Source organism: Balaenoptera acutorostrata, chromosome 3 (assembly GCF_949987535.1).
Source record: "Balaenoptera acutorostrata chromosome 3, mBalAcu1.1, whole genome shotgun sequence".
In the NCBI taxonomy this organism is placed as follows: domain Eukaryota; kingdom Metazoa; phylum Chordata; class Mammalia; order Artiodactyla; family Balaenopteridae; genus Balaenoptera; species Balaenoptera acutorostrata.
In genome coordinates, this window is record NC_080066.1 from 88,179,607 (window position 1) to 88,206,932 (window position 27,326).

General features: G+C 36.7%; 1 protein-coding gene across 7 annotated transcripts in view; it reads left to right on the top strand.

Annotated features, from left to right (window-relative positions):
* CEP152 (centrosomal protein 152) overlaps positions 1–27,326 on the top strand; it is a 97,240-nt gene that overhangs the window by 22,830 nt on the left and 47,084 nt on the right. For 4 of the 7 annotated variants that reach the window (XM_057544595.1, XM_057544597.1, XM_057544598.1 and 1 more), the window contains exons 6-12: positions 682–847; positions 3,559–3,702; positions 4,791–4,930; positions 8,141–8,341; positions 13,721–13,868; positions 15,679–15,770; positions 16,533–16,696. In XM_057544595.1, the coding sequence (XP_057400578.1) occupies positions 682–847; positions 3,559–3,702; positions 4,791–4,930; positions 8,141–8,341; positions 13,721–13,868; positions 15,679–15,770; positions 16,533–16,696 (1,055 nt within the window). The remainder of the gene's footprint in view (positions 1–681; positions 848–3,558; positions 3,703–4,790; positions 4,931–8,140; positions 8,342–13,720; positions 13,869–15,678; positions 15,771–16,532; positions 16,697–27,326) is intronic. The other 3 variants (XM_057544596.1, XM_057544600.1, XM_057544601.1) reach the window with 1 other exon arrangement.

Sequence of the window (27,326 nt, forward strand, 5' to 3'; positions counted from 1 at the left end):
GTTACCTTGATTGTCTAGCTCATCCCCCTTATCACAGATTTTGGGGCAAATACTTCAAAGCTGATATCTGTTTTGTGATGATATAGCAGTAGACAGGATAAATGTTGAGGAAAGAAACACTTTTTTTTCCTCCCTGGGAGAGTTTGCTGAAGCAAGGCCTTAGGATACAGTTAGCTGCTTCTTAGACTTTCTCAATGACAGTGAATGCCTCATTTTGCCAATAGATATTCTGTGTCACCTGATGACAGGATAATTTTTTCGTCCTTTTAAGGTGGTCATTTTCTCTTACTTCCATCTCTATAAAATGTTATTCATTCCACAAAAGTTATTGAGTATTTATTACATACGAAGCATTGTATCACGTTCTTGTTATTGCATATGTGCATTTCCACGACGTTGGCATCATCTAAATCATTCTTAAATATTTATATACAATCTTACTGGAATTCTTGAGTGTTATTTATGGAATTGGCCCCATTATATGCTCAAAAGTACAATTGCAGGCTTTCAACGAACAGTGTTAAATAACAATAAGTGCTATTTTTAAGCAAAGGTGTATGTATAAAATTTGTAATTGTACCACAATTAAGTTCTATAGCAAAACTAACTTGTCTAATTCAGATAATTTTTGAAGCAAAGACCAAATCCTAATTGTCAGTTTCATTTATCATCTTGTAATAGCAATTTGGTATGTCACAAGGTCCCAGTTGTCAAGCTTTGGAATCATATAAAGTGACGTATAAACCTTATCAGTCTTCCGCCCAGAATAATGGCTCCCCAGCCCAGGACATTGCAGGAAGTGACACATTTGAAGGCCTGCAACAGCAATTTTTAGGAGCTAATGAAAGTAGGTATCAAGTTTATATTTATTTCTTAATCACACGATTGGAGAACTTTGAGCACTTTGAGCATGTTCAAGAATTGTTATTTTTTTTAAGTATGATAATGGAATTTTTTTTAAAGAGTCCTATTTTAAGAGATATATTCTGAAGTATTTATGAATAAACTGATAATGAAGTCTAGAACTGACTTCAAATATCATGTTGTTGGGGGTAAGTTTGGGTGGGGATATAGATAAAGCAAGACTAGCCATGAATTCACAATCGTTGAATCTAGGAGACAGGTTCATGGGATTCATTGTATTCTTCTCTCTACCTTCTTAGATATTTGAAATTTTCCTTAATGAAAAATTAAAATAAATTTTCTCAGCTGTATATTTTAGTCATTCTAGTTGGTTAAGACTTCATTAACTTCATATATTTTTTTAACTGAAATCTAATTTGGAAAGCGAAATGTAGTTTTCCTTTCAATCTTAGATTTTTCGTTAGATAGAAATGTAATGTAGTAAGTCAACCACTATCTTAATTTTTTCTTTTGGTTTTTAGAGTTTTACTGTAATAGGCAACTCTGGTATAAATTACTTTATACTCAAAATTAAAACTAGACTTACATCTCAGGTTTAGTCATGTGACACTTGCCAAAATAATTTCTTTCACATAGTGTATGTATCACTATGAATGAGAAAAGTGCTACTAGAGAATTTTGAGGCGATCTAAACATTCAAAACCAAACTTGTACCTGACGAACCTGAATCAGTGTTTTCATATGTCCAACTTTTGTTATCATACTCTCTGGCATGTGAAATGATTTCCAGTTATTGTACATGTTGAAGAGCCACTGTGATTCTAGAGTATGACAGCAAGTTTTTTCTTTGTTTGTTTTACATTTAAGAAGCCGGGGGAAAGTCATATTGGATATTCTGGGTTTCTGGCACTGTGCCAACGAGAAAACTGGACTTAGTGGCCCTAACTTCATGGTGCTGCTTCCATCTCATGCTCAGGCTACAAGATAGTTACCGGGGAGGTGGCCACAATGCCCTTTCCCCCAGGGAGTCATCAGCAAATGTGGAGGGGTAGCCTCTTTTTTTCCTGAATTTTTGTGGAAGTGGATAGTGTGTATGGCATAACTGTTTTGGGGTTGAGTAAATAAGTATCCCAACAGTGGCCTGACATCTTGGCGTTACTCTTTCAGTTCTGCTGTGTTCAGTTACATTTATAGCTCTTGGTTGTTTTGCATATATAACCTTTCATCACTTCCTTAACAGTCTGCATTTTATCACGCTGATTTATTTTTTGTTTAAGTCAGTTACACATTTGCCTAAATTTGACATTTGGAAGTTAATTAAATAACTTAATGGTAGTGCCTAATTTAGTGATTATAGCTTCTTAGTAACAGTAGTTTAAAAAAATGAGTTTGAGGAGAGGAGTGGCTTGTAGACTGTGTTTATTCCTGGACTAGCCCTGTTCTAAGGCCCAAGAGGAGTTTGACTTGTAATAGAGTTTTCAGTCTTCAGTTTTTTGGGGTTTAACCATGGCTTTTTTTAAACAGAAGACTGTTTTATTTGTTAGCATTTAGAAGCATTGTTCTTGTAGGAAATGAAAAATATTTGTCATTGTGTAGTTGAAGGATTATCCTTCTCCTACGAATCACGCTTTTCTTTTTTTCCCCCAATGATTTTTAAGTGGTCCTTAAAATGACTTTGTTTCTGAAAGAAGACCTCAAAATTCTTTATTAATCTATTCTTTAATTTATTAATTTAGCAGTTCTGTGCCAGTATAAATATGCGTTCATTCCTGCTTGAAATAAAATAGTTTAAGAAGGATGTCTAGAAATTTTCTTTGAAAATGGTTTTATAGAAGTTGATGTACTTTTATTTTTTCAATTTTATGAGAGCATGGAACTCTATTCCTTTACAATTGATATATACTTCCTTTTCTTTTTCATTTTTTTTTTTTTTTTTCTGGCCATGCTGCGCAGCTTGCGGGATCTTAGTTCCCCAACCAGGGATTGAACCCACGCCCTCGGAGATGAAGGCACGGGATCATAACCACTGGACCACCAGAGAATTCCCTATACTTATTTTTCATTAGCCAAAATGGTAGCGATTCAGAGTTATACACCAAACTAGTGACTTTTCAAACTTTTCTGGAAGTGACCATAGTAAGAAGTACAATTTTTACATTGTGATGTGGTCTATAATATTCATCTGTATAAATATTATGTAAATGAAACAGAAGTTTCACATAATAATACTTATTTCTACTACCTGATACACTCTGATATATTCTGTATAATCTTGTTACCGAACCAAAACTTGGGTCTGCTCGCCCAAGTGTAGTAAAGCCAGTCTACTGACACCGGGTTGTGGTGAGGGCAAGTGCAGCATTATTGTAAGGTGCCGTACAAGGAGTTTGGGCTTTCTGAGCATCAGCTGTCCCGGACTTCTTGTACGGCACCTTACAATAAACGCTTCACTTTCCTTCACCAGAACCTGGTGTCAGTAGATTGGCTTTACTGTGTGTGGGTGAGCAGACCCAAGTTTTGGTTTGGTAACATTTTTTATTAAAAATGCTAGTCACAGTCTGCTGAATTGATTTCATGATACTCTGATGAGTTGTATTTGCAGTTTGAAAAACATTGTCCTAAACGTTGTCCTAAATGACCACAAATTTATATTTTGATATGCTTTTATCTAATAAGTTGTCTTTAATTCCAAAGCAGACTCTGTAGAAAATATGCAGATGATTCAGCTACAGGTTCTTAACAAAGCAAAGGAGAGACAACTAGACAATTTAGTTGAAAAGTTAAATGAAAGCGAACGTCAAATTAGATATCTGAATCACCAGCTTTTGATAATCAAAGGTAAGATAACTGCTGTTGGGTGCTGTCATGTATGAGGTCAGTTGAGCTAGATAGCTTGTTTCCAATAACCTCATTTTAAATAAGAAGCTTAGAGAGGTTGACGTACTTGGTCAGGGGCTCAGAGTGAATTAGTCAGCACGAAACAAAAATCCAGGGCTTTTGACCCATTGCCTTGGATTTCTCTCCAGAACGTACATTTTGAGGTCCTCATTATTTCCCTTCTTTCTATTCTGTTAGGATCAGTGAACATTATTTAAATATGCTGATAGCATTCCATCCTAAAAAGTTGTTGTATCCTTATATGGTTTACCTCCAATTCCCAAAGAGACTTGTGTTTAGTTTGCAATACATTTTCTGAGCCTACAAATTAGCATAATGTTTTAATCCAAGTAAGAGTTTGTGATCCTGAACTGCTTTGGGAGTGCCAAGGAGAAAATGCAGTCATCTCGGGGAGAAGCACATAGTGTAAACACAGATTTCAAATTATAATTGCTTACTCTTCGTGCTTTCTGTAGTTTTGGTCAGTGTTGAACTTTCCTTTGTAGAATAATTTTGTGACTGAACTCCAGACTCCAGCTCATTTCAGACTTGATAGTGAAAAGATCTCTTTCTGTAATGCTCATGAAATTTATTTTGTGAGAACTTGTGAACTGTTACAATAAAGTATGTGGTAAGAATATAAGATTAGGTGAATTTAAGCGTTCATTGCAAGTATGTATAGAAAGTAATTTGTCCTCAGATTCCTTCTTTGATTAGCAGGGGTTTGTCATATCTATGTAGCTTCTCAAGTAACAAATGCTGAAATGATTGTTAGGGGACCTTTTGGTCCTCAAAGGGATACATTAAGACTTTTGAAGAGAATGGTTCCTGTTCTGTAAAATTAAAAAAAAAAAAAAAAATTTTGGTGTCATTCCCATTCGTTTTTGAAACCTTTCTAGTTTTCTCGAAATCAAGTGAAGTTCATTATATGAATTGAATTAAATACTACAACATTTATGTGATATAGATCTGATATTTGATAGAGATTGTGACAATTAGGGTCCCTCTACGGTAACATATTATTTATGTAAAATTTTTAAATACTCTAGATGAAAAGGATGGTTTGGCCCTCAGCCTTCGAGAATCACAGAAACTCTTTCAGAATGGAAAAGAAAGAGAAATTCAGCTTGAAGCACAAATAAAAGCACTGGAGACCCAAATACAAGCATTAAAAGTCAATGAAGAACAGGTAAATATTTGATCTTCATTACTTATGGTAAACAGTTGTTTCCTTTTTTTTTTTTTTAATAAATTTATTTATTTATTTTTGGCTGTGTTGGGTCTTCGTTTCTGTGCGAGGGCTTTCTCTAGTTGCGGCAAGCGGGGGCCACTCTTCATCGCGGTGCGCGGGCCTCTCACTATCGCGGCCTCTCTTGTTGCGGAGCACAGGCTCCAGACGCGCAGGCTCAGTAGTTGTGGCTCACGGGCCCAGTTGCTCCACGGCATGTGGGATCTTCCCAGACCAGGGCTCAAACCCGTGTCCCCTGCATTGGCAGGCGGACTCTCAACCACTGTGCCACCAGGGAAGCCCCAACAGTTGTTTCTTACAATGAAATGTTAGTTACTTAACGTTTGGTATTGTGGGACTGAATTTAGAACTTCAAAGTTTACACCTTCTTCTACCATGAGCCTACATTCCTTTCCCTTTCCTTGGAGGAATGGGTCTCCCATCCACCTAGTCATCTATACACCAGAAATCGGGGGACGGGGAGACCTCAGCTCCTCTGCTCCCCTTCGTCCAGTCAGCCACTATGTTCTGTTGGGTCTCCTCATTTCTGTCTACGTGTCCCTAATTCAGGATTTTACCATTTTTGCAAAAGTCTCTTAACTAGTCTGTAATGTTTTACCCCTTCTCCTAACTCTTTCATCTGGCCATCTGAGTAGTCTTTCTAAAGTACAGTTGTAGTTATGTCTTTCCCTTGCTTAAAGCCTTTCAATGACCCTGCTTTACTTGTGGGGTGAAGTATGGTGTCGAGATGACTGTCTGATCCTTCCCTTTCTCTTCTCTTACTCTTCTCAAACTCTCCTCAAACTCAACAGTCTGTCTGTTGTTTTTATGTACTCGTATGTGCTGTCTCCTGTCTCTGGAATGCCCTTTCCTCAATGCACTGCTATTTCATCAACAAGCCCATGCTCAAGGGTTTTCTTTTCCTACGTCTTTCCTGTTTTCTTCCCCAAGCCACATGATCACATCTGTTATAACAGACCTAGAACATCTTGAAGGCAAGAATGGGTGGCCCTCATCTTAGTAGCCCCACCATAAGCCCACTGCCTGGCACATAATAGGTGGTCAGTACAGTGTTCGAAACTGACCTAACCTGTGTATTTTTTTTTTCCTTATGTTTCTCTGTTCTTGCTCTGATACTATCATGAATATAGCTTTATGTTGTGTTTTGGAATTTGGTAAACAAGGGCTACCCTTACTATTCTTAAAATATTTAGTAGCTCTTTTTCACATTTTTTCGTCTAGATCTTGCAAATCAACTTCTCATGCTTTATAAAAATTCTTGTTGGGATTTTGATTAGTGAGGCATTGTATTTACCATTTTATGGATGGTTAACCAAGTCTTGGAGAGGTCAAATTACTTTTCCAGGACTACAAAGCCAGTTACTGACAAAGCATCAGAACCTAAATTTTCTGACCCCAACAGACTTGCCTTTAAAGGGGTGGCACATTCTTTGATTAATGAGATGGGTGGCCATTTGACTGTGGGAAATAGTCACAAGTCATTGGTAACCAAGCCTGGTGGTGGGTGATTCATGAGAGTAATACCATTTTGGTGGTTAAAAATGAAAGTGACTTGGTTTTAGATGAGATCTGTGGCTAGTTCTGAGGATGGTTAAATGGAAAAGGTTAAAGAATGTTGTCTCATGTCTGGTTTCTTCTCGTCCTTAAGCTCTCAGCTAAAAACAGAGAGGACTTCCCATCCACCTTACATCTGAAGTAGCCTATTGCTTCACATTCTCACTCCCCTTCATTGTGTCGTATTTTATTACTCTATTTTAAAAATATCTGAAATTATCTCTTTTGTTTACTTGTTATTGTCTGTCTTTTCTCACCAGAAAGTAGTAGGACTTTAGACCTTGGCTGTCTTGTGATCATGTCCTTAAGTGTTTGGAACGCTGCCTGGCACAAAGTGTCCACATTATTTACTGAACAAATGAATGAATGTCTTAAGCAGTTAAAGTGGTATTTGGATAAATAGGCAATCTCTGGAACAGAATGAAGAAGAGGCCTCATTTGAGATTTTAATTTTTGTGTGTAATATAGATTATCATCATTTTAAACTTTTTGAAAAATAGTAGTTATTAAAGGGTTGAATTGCTTTTATGTCATAACGTACATAATCTTTTGATAATCTTTTTTAAGTTAGAAATTGCATTTATAAAAAATAAAGTAGCATAAATTAAAAAAGCAACAGAATCACCAAGTGTATTAGTTTTCTATTGCTGCTGTAACAGATCACCAAAAACTTAGTGACTTAAAACAGCACAAATTTATTACCTTACAGGCAGAAGGTCAGAAGTCGGACGTGGATCTCATTGGCCTAAAATCAAGGTGTCAGTAGCGCTGTGTTGCTATCTGGAGGCTCTAGGGGAGAATACATTTTTTTTTTTTTTTTTTTTTGCCTTTTCCAGCTTCTAGAGGCCACCTGCATTCCTTGGTGTATGGCCCATTTCCATCTCCAGAGCCAGAAGTTACTGCTTCTGACTTTTCTGCCTCGGTTTTCCTCATTTAAGGACCCTTCTGTGTATGTTGGGTCCACCCTAGTAATCCAGGACAATCTCCTTATTTTAAGGTCATCTGATTAGCAACTTTAATTCAGTCACAACCTTAATTTCCCCTTGCCATGTAACATAACATATTCACAGGTTTCAGGGGTTAGGACATGGGCATCTTTTGGGAGCCATTATTTAACCTTCTATACAATTATTTCATAACAACTCTACAGTTACAGTTTTCAAAACTTTCTTTTTAGTAAGTGACCATTGACAGGTTTCATCAGTCTCTCAAGAAACAGCTGTCATTTTTCTATGACCTAACAATTGGATTTCCCCCTACACTTGGAGCAAAGAGGGATGCAGACAGCACTGGGACCAGTATAGAAGCAGCAGATTACTTGCCTGGTACCTATGTTGCCATCATGTTGCGCAAAATCCTCTTTCACTGTCCTCGAACAACTACAGATTTTTTTTTCTCTGTGAATAATGTTTCCAGCAATCATGGGCCTGGTGGGTCCCAGCTAGGGAAGTCTTAAGGAACTAGAGCCACCATGGGGAGACCCTTTCTTCTCTACTTTCATTTAATTAAGCGTGGTTGATTTTTAGAGTTCAAATTCATAAAGAGAGCACAGAGTCGAAATACCGTAAACATAGGTGTCCTGTGTGTATTTACTAGATGATTAAGAAGTCCAGAACAACTGAAATGGCTCTGGACAGCCTGAAGCAGCAGCTGCTGGACCTGCATCGTTCGGAATCACTTCAGCGTGCGAGGGAACAGCACGAGAGCATTGTTATGGGCCTCACAAAGAAGTATGAAGAGCAAGTGCTGTCCTTGCAAAGGAAATTGGATGCTACAGTTGCTGCACTTAAAGAACAGGTTGGGATGATTTGAAATGAGCAACTGTTATAAACAAGTAAAGCTGGTTATTTTTTATAACTGACATTCTGCAATTCATCATATAGAAATGCTGCATGTTTGCAGTAGGTGTATGAGTATAATTTAAAAGCCCAAAGAGTTTTTATCTATGAATATGCCTTCAAGACATACTATTGGAAATCCTTCCTCTTACAGGATTGGTTAGTACTTTCTCAGTTCTCACATTGCTAGTTCTTCATTTGTCGAGTATTTGTGCATATTGTTCATATGACCTAGAAAAATCCGGACTGAAAGGAAGGAGTGTCTGGGAGCTGGCCTGGACTTGAGAGGTTGTCCTGGGAGCTAACCAGGAGGAGAAGGCTTTTCTTGGGTCTCCCAGTGTTTTCGTTATTAACCTGTCAATAAAGATTGTCTAGATCTTGGGAGAAGAGTTAATTTGGAGAATAGTGTAATCAATAGGGAAGAGATTCTGATCTAAAACCATTTAGATATGAAACTCGAGCATATTTCACAGTTTTTATTTTATCTTTGCCCCAAAGAGAATAAAATGTTGTAAGCTGAGGGTGAGTCAGATAGTGGGTTTGCTTGTGCTCCAAAACCCCAGGGAATCAGTTGAATGAATAACATTTCAGAGATCATTTTTCTCAATGTAATTTCAGAATTAATTTAACCCAAGGAAAGAAGAGAAGAATAATAAGATGTGAGGGTCTGGAAAATCCCACCACACTTAAAATTCACACTGATTTGGGTTGTTCTTTCTTATTTATACAGCTGACTCTAAATTTTTCCATGATTTAGGTAGAGCTATATAAGATTGTGTTATTGGCAATAATAATTGTATACCATTTCATTTTATTTTACTTTCATATGTGTTTATGTTTTTATTAGACTTATTTTCCTACATAAGGTTTTTTTATTCTTTTTATATAGAAAAATATTGTGAATTTGATCAGTGTGAAGGATATATACGGGTGGGGAAAGACAAAGCCTGTGACAAATTATTAAGTCTACTTTATATAATCTTTTAAACAAGTGGAATTTGAGATATGGTTTTACTAAGCTTGTCTGTGTTTGGGTAGCAGCATGCAAGTTGGACGGGGAGAGTGGTGCCTCCTTGCGTGACGAGAGGAGTGGAGTCTGGCGGCTTTTCCATGCTGGGTTGAGGATCTCTCCATTCTCTGCTGACGTGGGCACAATTACACACGGGCAGGCTGGGAGCAGTTCCTAGTGTGTTCAACCCCTGTGCCTGCTCCATTCTCTTTTCTCACCTCCCCCAACCCCTCAGTAGAAGAACCCTAGACTAGAACCCTAGACAGAACGAAGTTTTAATTCTGTGCTGACTGGGCTTCAGACCCCTGAACCATACGTTGAAGTTATTGATTAAGGTCTTTTCCACTGTTGCATTCTGTGAGTGATTTTTCTTTTTTCTTTTCTTTTTTCTTTTTTAAATGGACCAGAGCATAGCACTGATGTTAGCTTCTGCATATAGTTGTATAACTGCTTTGCAAAGTGGTGATTCCAAAGTGCCTAGGGTTTTTCCTTTCTGGGAATGTTTCTTCTGGTATCCCTTTTGTGCTGTCAATTTGCTATCAGTTGGCTCAGCAGTATTTTTTTTTTTTTTTTAACATCTTTCTTGGAGTATAATTGCTTTACAGTGGTGTGTTAGTTTCTGCTTTATAACAAAGTGAATCAGCTATACATATACATATATCCCCATATCTTCTCCCTCTTTTGTCTCCCTCCCACCCTCCCTATCCCACCCCTCTAGGTGGTCACAAAGCACCTAGCTTATCTCCCTGTGCTATGCGGCTGCTTCCCACTAGCTATCTGTTTTACATTTGGTAGTGTATATATGTCCATGCCACTCTCTCACTTCGTCCCAGCTTACCCTTCCCCCTCCTCGTGTCCTCAAGTCCATTCTCTACATCTTCAGCAGTATTTTTAATGAAAGGTCAATTCATATTATCTCTGAATCCAAATTGAGATTCCTGACTGGAGAGGTGCTGTAAAGATCAACCGAGAGCTCGGGAGATGGCTGCCTGTAATCAGAAAAATGCACGAGAGACGGTTGATTTAGATTTTCTTACAATAACTGGTAACTATACATACATAGTGCCCCTTGCCCTCTTTTTCTTTATCAAAGTTATTGAAGAGGAGCAAAATATTTCCCTTGTAGATAAGCCTTTTCCTGCTCTACTCCACTCAGCAGGCTACAGAGGAGAATAAAACAACTCTTGAAAAAGAGTAGCGAGGAAATAACTGGGAGATTTAGCAGATGAACTTGAATAAGTTTGCTAATGTCTGGGTTCTGAGTGGCTCTCATGTAGTCACACACAAGTGTGTACCTATGTGTATGACAGTGTAGCAGAGTAGATGTTCACACACTGTTAAGTTTTGCTAGTGACAAGAGAGTCTTAACCTGGCATCTCCTAAGGCAGTCCATGACTAGGCCCCAAGGAGCTGATGAATCCTCTGAAATTGTGGGTATGATTTTCTCTTGGGTGTCAGTTTATGCAGTTTTTTTGAGAAGACACATGAGCTCATTCAGATTTTCCAAGAAGTTCACATGTCCCCTTGCAAGAAGTTGAAAATCACTGCTTTGGGAAAAACTTGTTCTCGGAGGGAAAGGACAATAATTGTAAACTAGTCATATTATTTCATTTGTTCAGTAAACTTTTACTGAAAACAGCTAAACATCAGGATGTAAACAAGTTTTATGTAGATTTAATTATATTTTGAAAGACAAAACTCAACACAGCGACTACCTTATTCCATGTAATGGGAGAAGTAGCAATCCATCGTATAATTGTGTTTTTTTGAATTTCTGTGTAACTAGTATATTTTGAGAAAAACATGGTTTGTAAAATTATATTATTAATTTAATGTTTTCCTTAAGTCATCAGCTTTTCTGGTAGAAAGGATTGTACACACCCTCAACATATAGCAGTTCTTTTTATTTTGGCTGAGTTCCTCTTGGGTTTTTTAGTGTGACAGAGAAGATGAGAAGAAATGAGCTTCTCGCAGCTCGTAGTGTTTCTTCACTGACAGAACTCTAATAGCAAACTCTAATAGCAAACTATCTCATAGGCTCTCTCCTCCAAACTGTCTCTCCCATTCATAGAAGTGTCATATTCTAAGATCTCTGGGGTCATCTGTCCAAACTGTCTTCTGTAGTACTTCCTCCTGATACAGGTTAAGATCTCTGATTATCTCCTCGATGGTATAAAACCTTTATTCATTCTGGTCTTCTTGAAATCTTCAGCTTTTGGTGAAGTCATGGACTTTGATTTCTATGTTATGACCTTCACCTGGTCTATTTTCTAACCTTTTTAAAAATGTTATATGTACTTAAACACTTCCTATTGGCTAAGAGACTCCCACAGACCTCTGTGAGTCTAGCCTAATCCTTATTTTTTTTTTTTTTATTTTTTTTTTGTGCACTGCGTATCTGTTCAATTCTATTTGCTCTAGTGGATTCAGCTATTATCTCTTTATCACTACAATTGTCTCATTCAGTCTTAAAAGACGTCTGCCTCTCTATCAGTCTTGAACTGAGTGTTCTCACTCAGGCTAATCATGGAAAAGATGGAACCATTTGTTTTGTTTTGTTTCTTAATATTTAAATTGCATAGTGTCATGAGTATAATCTGTTTCCCTGAACTTGTCAACAGGAAACAGAGTGGCTTAATTGATTGTTGCCTAAGACACTTTCTTTCCCCGTCCCTGGCCATGTAGCTTGTGGGGATCTTAGTTTCTTGACCAGGGATTGAACCTGGGCCGTGGCAGTGAAAGCCCAGAATCCTAACCCACTAGGCCACCAGGGAACTCTTAATTGATTGTTGCGTATAGTCAAATTATTGCAATGGTCTGCCTCTTCTTTGTAATGGTTTTCGTAACTACCTTTTCTTGAACTTTTTTTGGCCAGTTCTCAGTCTCTTGTAAAAGCTATTGTGGCCTCCCTGGCACATAAATGTTAGTTGTCCCCCACCTCTTGCACACACATTCACACTGTGATGAATATTAGCTCATTCGTTGTGTTTGCCGTGTTACTTTGGTGCTTTAGAACCAAGCTTTTCAAGCTGGCCTGGGAGTCAGCAGCAGTGTGCCAAGAGGTTTGCACGGTTGAATAAACATGGACCAGTTTCCAGAAGCTTCATTTTGCTCAAAAATTTGGTAGAAAAACTTTAAAGCAAACATGACTACATTATGAAATAGAATACAAAATTCACATGAATTTTTAAGCTAAAAGAGGAGACTTCAGAGTCCCTTTCCTCTGCTTAAGGAGACTGTTAGTAGTATCCTTATGAGGTGTATTTTCTCTTTGTATCCTTAAGGCATTACTGGGCTTTAGATTATGCTATAAATCAGGCCCCAAATGCCTTCTCTCTGCTTCAAAGTCCTTTCTTGATGTTCCTCTTACTACTTATTTTCCTCAGGCTTTTTCAGGTAACGTCAGCCAATTACCTTAATTTACTTCTCTGCCTCTCACATGCTCTGCTATTTGCTTGGAAGTCAGCCTGTGTAGCCCTTTTTGAATGAGGGGTGATGATTTCTTCTACCTGGGAATGGTATTCCCATGGCTCATTACTTTCAAACACATTTTCTTTTTGTAGACATTTGAATATATTATATACATGCTCTAGATTTTCTATATATTTCCATGTATTTCCATACACTCACACATTTATCCTGTCTGTTTTTCTTTGACATTTTTCAAGTGTTTTTTTGTAGCACTCCCTATGTATAAGGCACTGCACAGACACCTTCAAAGAGACTATTAAGAGAAATAAGACATGTAAAAGGTAGAAAGAAAAACATGAGAGAAACAGATCAAGTTTAAAAGAAGTTCAGAAGAGGGAGAGATAATTTTTGGCTGTTCAGAATAGAATGAGCTTTTGGCTGTTCAGAATAGAGTGAGTTTCCATGTGTTTGTCTGTATCCTTGCTGACTTGGGATACAAATTCCATGGTTCAAAGTGGTCTGCCTAAATATGTATACGTACACTTATACTGAGACTGTAAAATGCAAATAGGGATGTAATACATTTCCTTTGGCTTGAATAAAATCTAGTTTTAGAACAACAGTGCCTTGTGAATATAGAGCAGAGAGAGACTTTAGAAGCCATCAAGTTCAAATTCAACCTTCATTAGCATAACTACAGAAGAAAAAACAGACTGAGAAGTTGATGACTTGATCGTATAAGTGTGTTCTTCTGACTCCCAGTCCTGTGCACTTGACCTTGTACAAGAGGTGATCCTGCCAGGTGATGATTTTATATTTGACTTAAAATCCAAGTATGTAAGATCATAACTGTTAGTGTTTAATATTTAATAACTAACTGATCATGAAAATGACTTCTTGGACACTTTTTCTGTTTAGGAAGATATTTGCTGTCATTTGAAAGATCAGGTTAAACAACTGGAAAGGAATCAAGAAGCAACCAAATTAGAAAAGACCGAGATCATTAACAGATTGACGAGAAGCCTGGAGGAGAGCCAGAAGCAGTGCGCCAACTTGTTGCACTCAGGTCGGTGTCTGCGTGGGCGGTGGCTCCCAGAAGTCTAGTAGAAATACGTGGAGAGAACACAGTAGGATCCGTGAGCTACTCTAACAATCCAGAAAAGACAGAAAAGATCATCGGTGACAAAATTTTTTTTAACATTGTTACTGGTATATACATATGGCGGTGTGGCGTATTTCCATTAGATACTTTGGAAAACCCAGACACGTATAAGGTAGAAAATAAAAATAGCCAGTGATCCTACTACCCAGAGATAACTGTTGTTAGTGTTTAAATGTATTTCCTTGAAGTGAAATGAACACACACATATAGACAGTTCCCTGCTTCTGTATACAGTACATTTTAAAATAAATCAAAGCTGAATGTGCAAAAATTGAACAATAAAATATATGTTATAAGATAGGTTCTATACCTGAAAGCTAAAAATGGTTATGAAATCCCACTATATTTTGCTTTTTTTTTAAAAATAAATTTATTTATTTATTTTTGGCTGTGTTGGGTCTTCGTTTCTGCGCGAGGGCTCTCTCTAGTTGCGGTGAGCGGGGGCCACTCCTCATCGCAGTATATTTTGCTTTTAAACTCGATCTTTGATCATATAGTTCTATCCTTTTATATAACTTCTTTAATTTTTCTTTTCTTCTAAGTGGAGTAGCCGCTTACCTGGTCAGTTGAAGCCCATAAGTTACGTTTTTGTCACGCTTAAGATTTCTAGTATGGTCTTCATGGTATTAAGTTTGAGACATATGCTTCCTATCACTTTCAGTAGTACTTTTATTTCTTATTTAATAAAATGATATGAGAGTAAAATGCAATAAAATAATCAAATGTTTATACAAACACTACTGTACAGACAAAACCGCCTGGTTTGCTGGTGAATAGCTCACACTGAAAATAGCTCAATGATTATTTATCAACTGATATATGAAAGTCAGACCTTGGCATATGATGTCAATCAGACTCTTGATACAATGTATGTAAGAGTGGGTTATTCAAAAGTTGAAAAGACTGTCTAAATGTGTGTGTGTGTGTGTGTGTGTGTGTGTGTGTGTGTGTGTGTGTGTGTGTATTTTGGTGGAGGCAAAATTTTCATCATACTCCATTTAGGTCCCACCTCTGTGTTCAGTTTTGTATCCTTTTGTTTCACATGGCATTACTTACTGAGCCTTTTCCCTTGCCATTAAAGACTTTGAAAATATGATTTTCTTTTGTTGCATTATATGCCATCATTACTTTGCTTAACCATTTTCCAGATGCTCATTTTCTTTTGAGGAAATCCAATAAAGTCCTTTTTAAATGGGAACCTTTTAACCATTTAGAATATTAGGTTACTAGAGCTTCAAAAGTACAATACCAATATGCTTCTTGTACATGTGGAGGTGGGGTGGTGGAAATAAAAGAACTCAGAGAGAAGCGAAAGGCAGCAAGATGTAGTCTTCTTATTAGACGGTAGAAATGGATTCCAAAGAATTTTTGCTCTGGCTTTCTGTGAGCTGGAATGTTCTGCTCCTATTAAAGGACTTGTGGAGTGTTAAGGTCTGTAGACGTGGCTGATTTGATTCATGGCAAGGTCACAGTAGCCTGTGTCTTCAACTTCCCAAGGACCTATGGGGAGCCATACTAAATCTTGGAAATGTCTGCACCAGACCTATGCCTTCTGGGTCCTACTAGCTATACCTTTGTGCTCCTAAAAAGGTAGTTAAAAGGTAATAAAGCAGAGCTCCACCTTCTGTAGCCTCAGTGGATTCAAGTTCTTCTGTACGTCACAGGCACTTTGTCCCTTTACATCTGGTGTGTTCTATGATTCTTTCTCCCACAGGCTCAGTACAGGAGGTGGCTCAGCTCCAGCTCCAGATGCAGCAAGCACAAAAGGCACATGCTATGAGTGAAAACATGAACAAGGCTTTGCAAGTGAGTGTTGCCACTTGAAAGAGACTCCATGGGTAACTGAATTAGGCATTGGTTACATCACCTTTCTGAGCCTTGGCTTTCTCTATATAAAAGAGGTGGCTGGACCGTCTCCAGTCCAGCCCATGGGAGTTGTTGACAACCTCACCCACACATCTAGGTAGTCAGGCCCAGGTCTGTCCAACTGCAGAGCCAGGGCCCAGCCCCTTCCTTCACATGGCCTATCCTTTCATCTCTGGAGGTGTCCCAGAGATAAGTTTATCTACAGGTGTGGGAAACCTACAAGTTACCTGCCATTCTCTCACATCCTCCTCCAGCACCCACTTAACGTTTTCCACTGGAGGAAGAGTTCCAGTATTGCCTTCACTGGAAAGAGGCATTTTTTGCCTTTTCACCACTGGCAGACTAAAGTGCAGCACTTTCTTGGCAAACCGGTCTCCTCTGTCCTCTACTCCAGTAAGCCAATGTGTGCTGCCACCAGCTTCTCGGCTCAAGGGAGGCTTTTTGTGGAGGACAAAACGTAAGTGAGGGAGGAGTGAGAGAAGCTGTTTACATCTGTTTTCTCATTCATTTATTCATTTGTTCATTCGACTTACTTGAAACCCTGACATGTGCTACCTTTATATTTTTAATGTATGCCAAAAATGCATTTGAAGAAGTGTTTCTGCCTTCTATTGATGATTAAGATGAATTTTGAAGAATAAAATGACTGATTCCTTCTTATAAAAAATAATGAATATAACTTGCAATACTTTTGTGTTTTAGGAGGAAATAAAAGAACTAAAAGATGAAATTTCTCTCTATGAATCTGCTGCAAAACTAGGAATATTTCCAAGTGACTCAGAAGGAGAATTAAATATAGAACTCACTGAATCGTATGTGGATTTGGGTATTAAGAAAGTCAACCAGAAAAAATCCAAAGTTAAGAGGTATCTAGAAAATACTTTACTATAGAAGAATTCACATTAATAATATTGATGGTGCATAATAAAAGGGGTTCTTGAGTGCAGAACAGTATATTTTAGTAATTTCTAATGAAATTGCAATGTCTGAAATCAAAATTAACAAAAACCTCAAGTATTAATATTGTACTGTCCCAATAGCAGTAGGGCACCTCAGTTTCAATAAGGTAAAAATGATTTAGTTAAAATATGTAAGTTAAATTCTACGACTTAAATTATGTATGTTTTATTATTAAGGTTGGGGCATATTATTTTTATGATGTTAACACTGTGTGTTGGAAGTAGGCATTTATCAATGGTATATGAGAAACCGAGCATTAATTTTCCCTAGGAACCTTACTGTGACCTTAGTTTTAAAATACGGACTCTGTCTTTTACACTTAACGCAGATATCTTAACACTGCTTAACACAGATATTTTTAGCAATCTCATGGAAGGGAGTGCTTCATCGTCCCTTCTAGGGACCAGCGTGGGTGGGGCGAGGGAGTGGTCGTGGTAGAAGAGGGAGCACATTTAGATACCATTAAACACTTAAAAGATGAACTTTGAAGCACTTGCTATTTGTAAGGGGCTATGCAAGGCTCTGGGAGTACAAAAGATGAGATAGACATTCTCCCTTCCCACAGGGAGTTTATATTTTGTCTGATGGGGAAAAGGAGACACAGTTGTAAGCAACTAAGTACTGTGTGCTAAATGTAATGCTTGATGTACAAAGGGGCATTTATCCATTTGTTCTAGTGGCCTGCGATAAAGATGAAAGATGAAAGAGATTGTATTCAGGCTAAGGAAAGCCTTTCTTGAATGCATTCTTTTTTCTTTTTTTAATTTATTTTTAATTTATTTTTATTTTTTTTATCTTTTGGCTACACTACGTGGCATGTGGGATCTTAGTTCCCTGACCAGGCATCGAACCCGTGCCCCCTGCAGTGGAAGTGCGGGGTCCCCACCACTGGACCACCAGGGAAGTCCGCCTTGAATGCATTCTTGAATGAAACCACCACCATCTTGTTTATAGATTAAGACTGAGTTTGCCATCGTTAGTGTTTCTTGAAAGTATTTACTACCTGTTGTGTTTCAGGTATCATGCAACTAAAATACAAATGTATAAATCTCCTGAAAGGTTTGTTCCACAATAAGTTTTAGAACTTATGCTGTGATTCCATTTTCAAAACAGTAAAATGAGATTCAGTAAATTAAAATCTCAATCAGGTGATGCTGTGTTCCATCATGTGGAACATGATGTTACATTAGCTGAGTAAGTTTCCATTTATCCGGAGGTCAGTCTTTAGGGACTCTCATCTCAACAGATCCCAACGACAATCTAGAAAGAAGTCAAGACGCAAACAGCAGACCAAGATTATGTGATATATTTATTAGGAGCCACCTTGGGGCTCTTATCCCAGGGCCATATTGACTTAGATTTGTTGGTACCCCATGAGTTACCTGATTTCCTAACTGACCACAGAGTAACTGGGTCAGGGAGTTGGGAGAGGTGCTGCCAGGGCTTCAGCCAGACGGCTATGCCTCAGCAAGGAGAGAACTACAGGAGCCCACAGTGCCGGAGCTGCCGAGCACCGGGGGAAGCAGCTTTATACATCTAGGCCTGTTCTGATCCGCATCAGAATGTCCACAGTCATGGTCCTGAGCTGTCGAAGAAAGCCTTCAGCTTTGGTTAGTTAATTAAAGCAAAAAGAGGATGAATGTGCTTTAAACAGATTTACATAAAAATTTAAAGTTAAAATGTAGTCATCTGGAAAATTTACTGCTGTGAATGCCTCATTTCCTGTTAATGCCAGATTAATTCTAAGGGGCTAGTGGAAAGAGCACGGTCTTTAGATCCAGATTTGTTTTGAATCATAGTTTTGCCATTTATTACTAACTTTATGACCTTGGGCACGTTTCTTGACTTTTCTGAGCCTGTTTTCTTATCAGGCTTTTTCTATCAGGTAGATTATAGCATAGCCCTTGGGGGATAAAACAAGGATTAAAATAGATAATGAATATAAAGGGCCTCATGCAATAAGTTCTGGCACATATTAGGCACTTAATCAGGGGTAGCTGTTACTATTTTAGTTAAGAGATGCTTGGTTAAAATATACCACTGATCAGATTTTATATTAATCAACTTTTGATTGGACACATATTTTATAAAAAGTCCTTGATCCTCATTTAAATCTTGGGAAAAACGTGGGATCCACATTGTCATTTTAGAGTTGGGAAAACCGGAGCTCAAAGAGCTGAACTCCTTAGCCCAAGAAGACAGACCCTTAGCAGCAGAACCAGTACTTAAACCCAAAACTTGACTGTCATGTAAATCTGTTGGTTCTTATTTGCATGACAGTCAACCTTTTTGCCTTAAACTTCATTCTTGTATATATATATATATATATTTTTTTTTTAGAGGATTAACGATTTAGTTCCTGCCAAAAAAGATTTCTCCCCAACTTATTACTTTAATTTGTGCCGTAATTAGCCTGGGAATCGGGTAAATAATACATGTATATGTGTATAGGTTTGTCTTTCCAAGTAGACTTACTCCATCATGATGTTTACTAAAATGTATTTACTTCTTTGCCCTTTCTATTTAATTAGTACTTATAACCCAAATCCTACAGTAATTTAAAGCACATTCCTATAGATAATAAACTTGAGATACCACATTGCTATCGTACCAAAAGGAATGCCAGCTGCATTCAACCAAGAAAGTGGGGAATAACTAAAGCAGGTGGGTAGTCACTGAGGCTCAGTAAGGAGATGTTCAATGAAGTACAGGATAAGTGAGAAAGATTAGCTTATAGTCTTCCCTCCCACCAGCACTTTAATGGATAAGAACTCAGCTTTGAGGAAAAAGTAAAAATATTTATTCTTAGTTCAAAGTGAGAGGAGATATAGGAGAGATTAGATTTGTACCTTTCCTCTGCTGGATTGTGGTTCTTAGAACAAAAGGAAGCAGCACTTTCCCAGTGTTGAGAATTTTAGTTCTTTGTTGACTTGAGCTGCTTTCAAATCACTGACCCAAATATTAGCGGCTCCAAGCTTTCACTCCCGACTACCACCTCCCTCAAGCTACTGCCTAGTAAACTTTAAGGGTTTAGCCTCAGTGTTCTATTTCACGTTCATGGAATTTGAGTAGCTAAATCTTCATGCAGCCTGCAGACAGCTTCCCCTCTCCTGTATTGTAGTTGGCTGCGAAGCTCAACTAATAAACATTTAACAAGTGGAATGCCTTTTCCCTAGGTCTTCTCAGCTGGCTTCATAAGGGACTACAGTTTATTTGGACTGAGGGGAACCAACCTTCACAGGGCTCACTAGTGAGCCTAATATAGGGCTGGTCACCACTGCTGACTCTTTCCTTTTGGGAAAGAAGAGAAAATTATTTTAGCAAGCACTCTCCCTGCTCTGACTTGGCTCCCTCTAGGAGTACATGATGTGCTATTTCAGTGGTCAGCGTTCAGTAAGAAAAGAAGTTAGGGATGCATAATTTGTTAAGTGCTGAAAGTTAGTTCATGTCTTGCAGCACAGGAAGATGCATTGCAATATGTTTTATAGTTCTTATATAATTATATTTGTGTCTTACATTTCTATATAAGTAGAAGTGGTTTAAGTTGGCGATCTACACATACAGATATATTTACACTATATCTATTATACATACAGAAGTTGTGTATATTGATAAATATGTAGTATATCGCCAGGATCTCTTTTTGTAATATTAAAAAAAGCCTAATATTTTGTTCATCCTCTCTCTGTCTCTGTATACATGTGTGTATAATACACACAATATACATATATATGTATGTGTGTGTGTATATATATATATTTTTAACATTTCATTGGAAATCATCTGAAATTGAAAAACAGGAAAAAAATATGTTAATTCAGATACTATTCTTTCTTATTTTTAGAAAGACTTTAGTTTTTTCTTTCTTTCTTTATTTAGCAAACTGACTTTATTTAATAATGTGCCAGAAGTGTTAAAAATATATATATATAGTACTTTAGGTCTGTGGTTTCTGGTTCAGATTTTTTTTTTAAACATCTTTACTGGAGTATAGTTGCTTCACAGTGGTGTGCCAGTTTCTGCTCTGTAACAAGGTGAATCAGCTATACATACACATATATCCCCATATCTCCTCCCTCTTGCGTCTCCCTCCCACCCTCCTTATCCCACCCCTCTAGGTGGTCACAAAGCACCGAGCTGATCTCCCTGTGCTATGCGGCTGCTTCCCACTAGCTCTTTTACATTTGGTAGTGTATATATGTCCATGACACTCTCTCACTTCGTCCCAGCTTACCCTTCCCACTCCCCCTGTCCTCAAGTCCATTCTCTACGTCTGCGTCTTTATTCCTGTCCTGCCCCTAGGTTCTTCAGAACCACTTTTTTTTCTTTTTTTTTTTTTTTTTTTAGATTCCCTATATATGTGTTAGCATACGGTATTTGTTTTTCTCTTTTTGACTTACTTCACTCTTTAGGACAGACTCTAGGTCCATCCACCTCACTACAAATAACTCAATTTCGTAGAAAGACTTTAGTTTTTTAGAACATTTTTAGATTTACAGAAAAATTAATATAGTACAAAGAATTCCCCTATACTGTGCACCCATTTTTCCCTGTTAACATCTTACGACAACATGGTATCTTTGCTACAACTAATGAACTAATATTGATGGATTACTATTAACTAACGTCCATAGTTTATTTAGACATCCTTAGTTTTTACCTCATGTCCTTTTTCTGTTCTGGGATTGCACCAGAATACCTCCTTACATTTTGGAGTCATTTTTCCTTAGGTTCCTCCTGACTTTCCTTGTTTTTGATGACCTTGACAGTTTGAGAAATACTGGTCAAGCATTTTGTAGGAGGGAAGAGCCTCTTGGAATTGACGTTTTTCTCATGGGTGGAACCAGATGAGGTTCCGTTTTCATCACATCACTTTAAGGGTACATGCTATCAGCTGTTTATTTCTTTTCAAAAGTAACTTTCTCCTTTATTATGGAAAAATTAGGAAATACGGATTAAAAGCACCCATAATCTTACTTCACCCCCCATGAAGAAAACCACTATTAGCATTTTGGTATTAACTTCCACATTATCTGTTTTGTAGGTTTCTAAAGGATAAAATATTATTGAATATACTCCTTTATAATGTATCTTTTAACTCAGTACGTTCTGAAATCTTTAGATGTCAGTAAATGTTGTAAATACTTACTAGTGGATATGTGGATGAATGAACTATATTTTAGTTAGTAATACACTATTTAAAATTTTTTTAAACTGTAAGTAATGCAGTATTATAAGCATACTTGTTGTCGAGTCTTTATTCATGTCTTTAGTTATTTCCTTAAGATGTGGGTGAATATTCTTGTTAAAGAGTATGTGTGTTTGAGGCTTTTGATACAAGTGTTGTCAAGCAACCCTGTAGTTTGCATTATTACCCACATCGTGGGATGGTACCTATTTCTCTGTACCCTATCCATTGCTGAGGGTTATCACTTTTCCTGTTTAAAAATGTTATAAAGTTGGATCCATCACTTTTTTCCCTTATGATTTCTTGATGGTATTTCTCTAGTACTTTTTGTAGTTTTATTTTACCTTTTAAAACTTTTAAAATTGTGAAATATAACACATAAAGAAGAGTGTATGAAACATGAGTGTATAGCTTAATGCATGATTTTAAAGTGAATTCCCATGGAACTACCACCGAGGCCAAGAAATAAACATTGTCAGCAGCTGCCTATATTCCTCTTTCCAGTCATAACCTTGAGGTTACTACTATCTTAACTGTTACGGTAATTATTTTCTGGCTTTTTGTTCTTTTAAGACCTATTATCCATGCCTAAACACTATAGATTAGGTTTGCCTTTATTTAGAGGGAACTCATACATTAGGTGGTTTTTCTTTTTCCTTTTCTTCTACAGCTTTATTAAGATATACAGTTGACCCTTGAGCAACATGGGTTTGAACTGCAGGGGTCCACTTATACGTGGATTTTTTCAATAAATATGGTACGTGTATTTTTATTTTACAGGTGGTGGGGGGGATCGGTGCCCCTAACCCTCCACATTGTTCAAGGGTTAACTGTATTTCAAATACCATAAAATTCACCCATTTGAAGTGTACACAGTTCAATGTGTTTAGTATACCCAGAGTTGTCCATCTATCACCACAACCTAATTTTAAAACATTTCAGTATCCCTCACAAGAAACCCAATACTTTTTACCAGTCATTCCCCATTATCCTGTCCTCACAGCTCAGGCAAACACTAATCTACTTTCTACCTCTATGGATTTACCTGTTCTATACATTTCACTTTAATGGATTCATATAATATGTGGTCTATTGTGATTGGCTTCTTTCACTTAGCTCATAATGCTTTCAAGGTTCATCCATGTTGTAGCATGTATCAGTACTTTAACCCATTTTATAGCCAAATAATACTCCATTGCATGAATTTACCACATTTTGCTTATTTATTCATCAGCTGATGGACATTTATTTGGATTGTTTCGATGTTTCTACTTTTTGGTTATCATGAATAATGCTGCAAATTTTTGAGTGGACATATGTTTTCAAACTCTATGTTTAGCATTTTGAAAAATGGTCAAACAGTTCAAAGTGGCTGCACCATTTTACATTGTCACTGGCAACGAATGAAGGTTTCAATTTTTTCATATCCTCATCAGCACTTGGTATTTTCCATTTAAAAAATTATAGTTTCTTCATGGGTATGGAATGGTTTCTCATCATGGTGATTTGTTAATGATGTGGTTTTTACTTAATGGCTAATTATGTTGAACATCTTTTCATGTGTTTATTGGCCATTGTATATTTTCTTTGGGGAAATGTCTATTCACATCTTTTGCCCCTTTTAAAATTGGGTTGTCTTTTTATTGTTTAGTTTTAAGAGCTCTTTATATATTCCAAGTTTAAGTTCCTTGTCAGATATATGGTTTGGATATATTTTCTCCTGTTCAGTGGATTGTCTTTTCACTTTCTTGATAGAATCCTTTGAAGCACAAAAGTCTTTAATTTTATAGAGTCCAACTTATGTATTTTTTCTTTGGTTGCTTGTGCTTTTGGTATCTAAGAAACCATTTTCTAATCCAGGGTTCTGAAGATTTATACCTATGTTATAAGAGTTTTATCTCTTACATTAAGTCTTGAGATCCATTTTGAATTAATTTTTGCATATGATATGAGATAGGGTTCTAACTTCATTCTTTTGTATGTGGATAGCCAGTTGTTTCATACCATTTGTTGAAAAGACTATTCTCCATTAAATTGTTTTGGCACCCTTGTCGAAAATCTATTGACCGTGAATGTGAGGGTTTATTTCTGGGCTCTCAGTTTTATTCCAGTGATCTGTATGTCCTTAGGCTAGTACCACACTGCCTATAGATTGCTATATCTTTGTAGTAACTTTTGAAATTGGGAAGTGTGGGTCTTCCAACTTTGTTTTTCTTTTTCAAGATTTCTTTGGCTGATCTGGGTCTCTTGCCTTTCCCTATGAATTTTAGGATCAATTTGTCAATTTCTGCAAAGAAACCAGCTGAGCTTTTGATAGGGGTTGCAGGGAATCTGTAGAACAATATTGTGTTCTGATCCCTGAACATGGGATGTTTTTCCATTTATTTAGGTTTTCTTTTATTTCTTTCAGTGTACCAGTCATCTACTTTTATAATTTTGTGCTTTTCAGTGTACTAGTCATATGTCTTTGTTAAATTTACTCCAAAGTATTTTATTCTCTTGCCTATTCTTTTTGCTGGGTTGTTTTCTTAATTTTATTTTCAGGAGGTTCACTGCTAGTGTGTAGAAATACAGTTGATTTTGTATATTGATCTTGTATCCTGCCACATTGCTGAACTTGTTAATTAGTTCAAATAGTTTTTTAGTGGATTCCTTAGGATCTTTTATATTCAAGATCATGTCATCTGAAAATAGAGATAGTTTTACTTCTTTCTTTCCAACCTGGATGCCTTTCACTTCTTTTTCTTGACATTGCTCTAGCTAGAATCTCTAGTGCAATGTTGAATAGAAGTGGCAAGAGCAGACATCCTTGTCTTGCTCCTGATTTTACAAGGAAGTATTCAGTCATTCTCCATTAAGCATGAATTCTGGCTGTTAGTTTTTCATAGATATAGGTTCTTTAGATTTTTTTCACCAAAATTTTGTTTGTGAAACTTATGTTGTAGCTTGTAGCTGTAGCTCATTCATTTATATATGTAAATATATGTGTGTGTAACTTTATTTGTATGAATATTCCACAGTTTATTTTCCATCCTACTGTCCATAGAGTCTTAATGTTATTTCCTGGTACAATGTGCATACATTTCTGTTGGGTATATAATATGAAGTGAAATTGCTTGTAGTACTTGTGTTTCAACTTTAATAAGTAATGCCAAGCTGTTTTCTAAAGTAGTTGTGCCAGTTTACATCCCCACCAGAGTGTATGAAAGTTTTAATTGCTCTGTCTTCTTGCTATTACTTGTTATTGTCAGTCTTTTAGTTTTAGCCACTTAATGTGTAGTGATATTTTATTGTGGTCTTTATTTGCATTCTCCCAGATTATTAATGAGATTGCACTCCATTAAAAAAATACCTATTGTGTTTATTGGTGGCTTGTGTGTGGTGTGTGTGTGTGTGTGTGTGTGTGTGTGTGTGTGTGTGAAGAATGACTTGTTCATGTCCCTTCTCAGTTTTTACATGATTTTTTGTGTGTGCATGTGTTCTGTTGATTTATAGGCGTTTTTGTTGAAAACTGTTCTAGATAAGAGCTCTTTGATGTTATGCGTGTTGCAAATATCTCCTCTCACTCACTTCTTCTCTGTCTCCCCTCTGGCTTGCCTTTTTAACCTTTTAATGTATCTCTTGATGAATGGAAGTTTTTAAACTTTAGTCAGATTTATCCATCTTCATGGTTAGTGCTTTTATAGTCCCTTTAAGAAACCTTTCCTTACTTCAGGATCATGAAGCTATTCTCTTATGCTGCCTTCTAAAAGCTTTATTGCTTTGCCTTATACTTTAGTTTTACTATCTATCTGGAATTGCTGTTCTTATTAGGGTTTTTCTGATTATTCTTGCTCGTTTACACTTCCAAATGAACTTTATATTTAACTTGTTCTGTTCCAGGAAAAAAATCCTGATAATGTTTTTACTAGGATCATCTTAAGTATATAAACCCAGGGAGAATTGATATCTTTATGATGTTGAATTTACTTAAGAATATAACATGTCTTTTCATTTGCTTAAATCTATTTTTGTCTTTCAAGTGTGTTTTGAAGTTTTTCACATTTAGGTTTCGCACAATTCTTGTTAAATTGATGCCTAGGTATTTTATTTTGCAATAGTGAATGGCATGTTCTTTTCCATTATTTCTTCTGAGTATTGTTTATATATATTATTTCTATATTGTGTGTTATAACCTGTTGCCTTCTAATTCTCTTATTGTTTGTAATGGTTTTTCCATTAGATTTGAAGTTTTTTAGATATAATTATATCATCTGCTAATGGAGATAATTTTACCTCTTCCTTTCCACTTATGCTCTGAATTGCTTTCTTTTTATGGTTACATTAGAGTTCCTCTAATTTATTTTATTTAAATCGCAATAGCAATAGTATAAACGTTCTTTTCCAAAGTGGTCGTACCATTTTGCATTCCCAGAAGCAAAGTCTGAGGGTTTCAGTTGTTCTGTGCCATTGTTAAATCTTGATAGCCAATCTTTTAAAATTTGAGCACTTCTACTTTGTGTGTAGTGATATCTCATTGTGGTTTTAACCTGTATTTCCCTAATGGCTAATAAAGTTAAACATCTTTTGATATGCCTCACTTTCCTTTTTTCTTGTTGTGCTTAATTATCATTTGTATATGTTGTTTGGTCTTCATATATTTCAGGATACAAGCCCTTTGTCTGATATGTGTTGTGAATATTTTCCTCCACTCTCTGGTTTATCTTATCATTTTCTTAACGGTATCTTTTGAGGAGCAAAAATTTAAGTTTTTATGAATTCAGATTTATCAGTTGTCTCATTTATAGTTCATGGTTTTTGTGTATTATTTTAACTCAATGTTACAAAAATTTTCTGTTATGATTTTAGAAATTTGATAGTTTTAGCTCTTATATTTACATTTATGATCCGTTATGAGTTAATTTTTTAGTATGGTGTGAGGGAAGGATTGATGTTTATTTTTTTCATTCCAGTATCCAATTGATCTAATCCCATGTGTCAGAAAAGCTTTTCTTTCCCAATTGAATTGCCTTGGTATCTTTGTTGATAATCAGTTGACCATATGTTTGTGGGTCTATTTCTGTATTGTCCATTCTGTTCCAGTGATCTTTTCGGTGATGACAGTCTTGATACTGTAGCTTTATAGTTTTGAAATGGGTTGGACACATCCTTCAACTTTGTTGTTTTCAAAATTGTTTTGGCTATTCTGAGTTCTTTGCATTTCAAAATAAATTTTATGATTAGCTTGTCAACTTCTACAAAAAATGTCCTCTGGAATTTTAATTTGAAATGTGTTGAATCTATAGATCAATTTTGGGAGAATTGACATCTTAAGATATTGCTATTTGTCAATTATACCTCGATAAAGC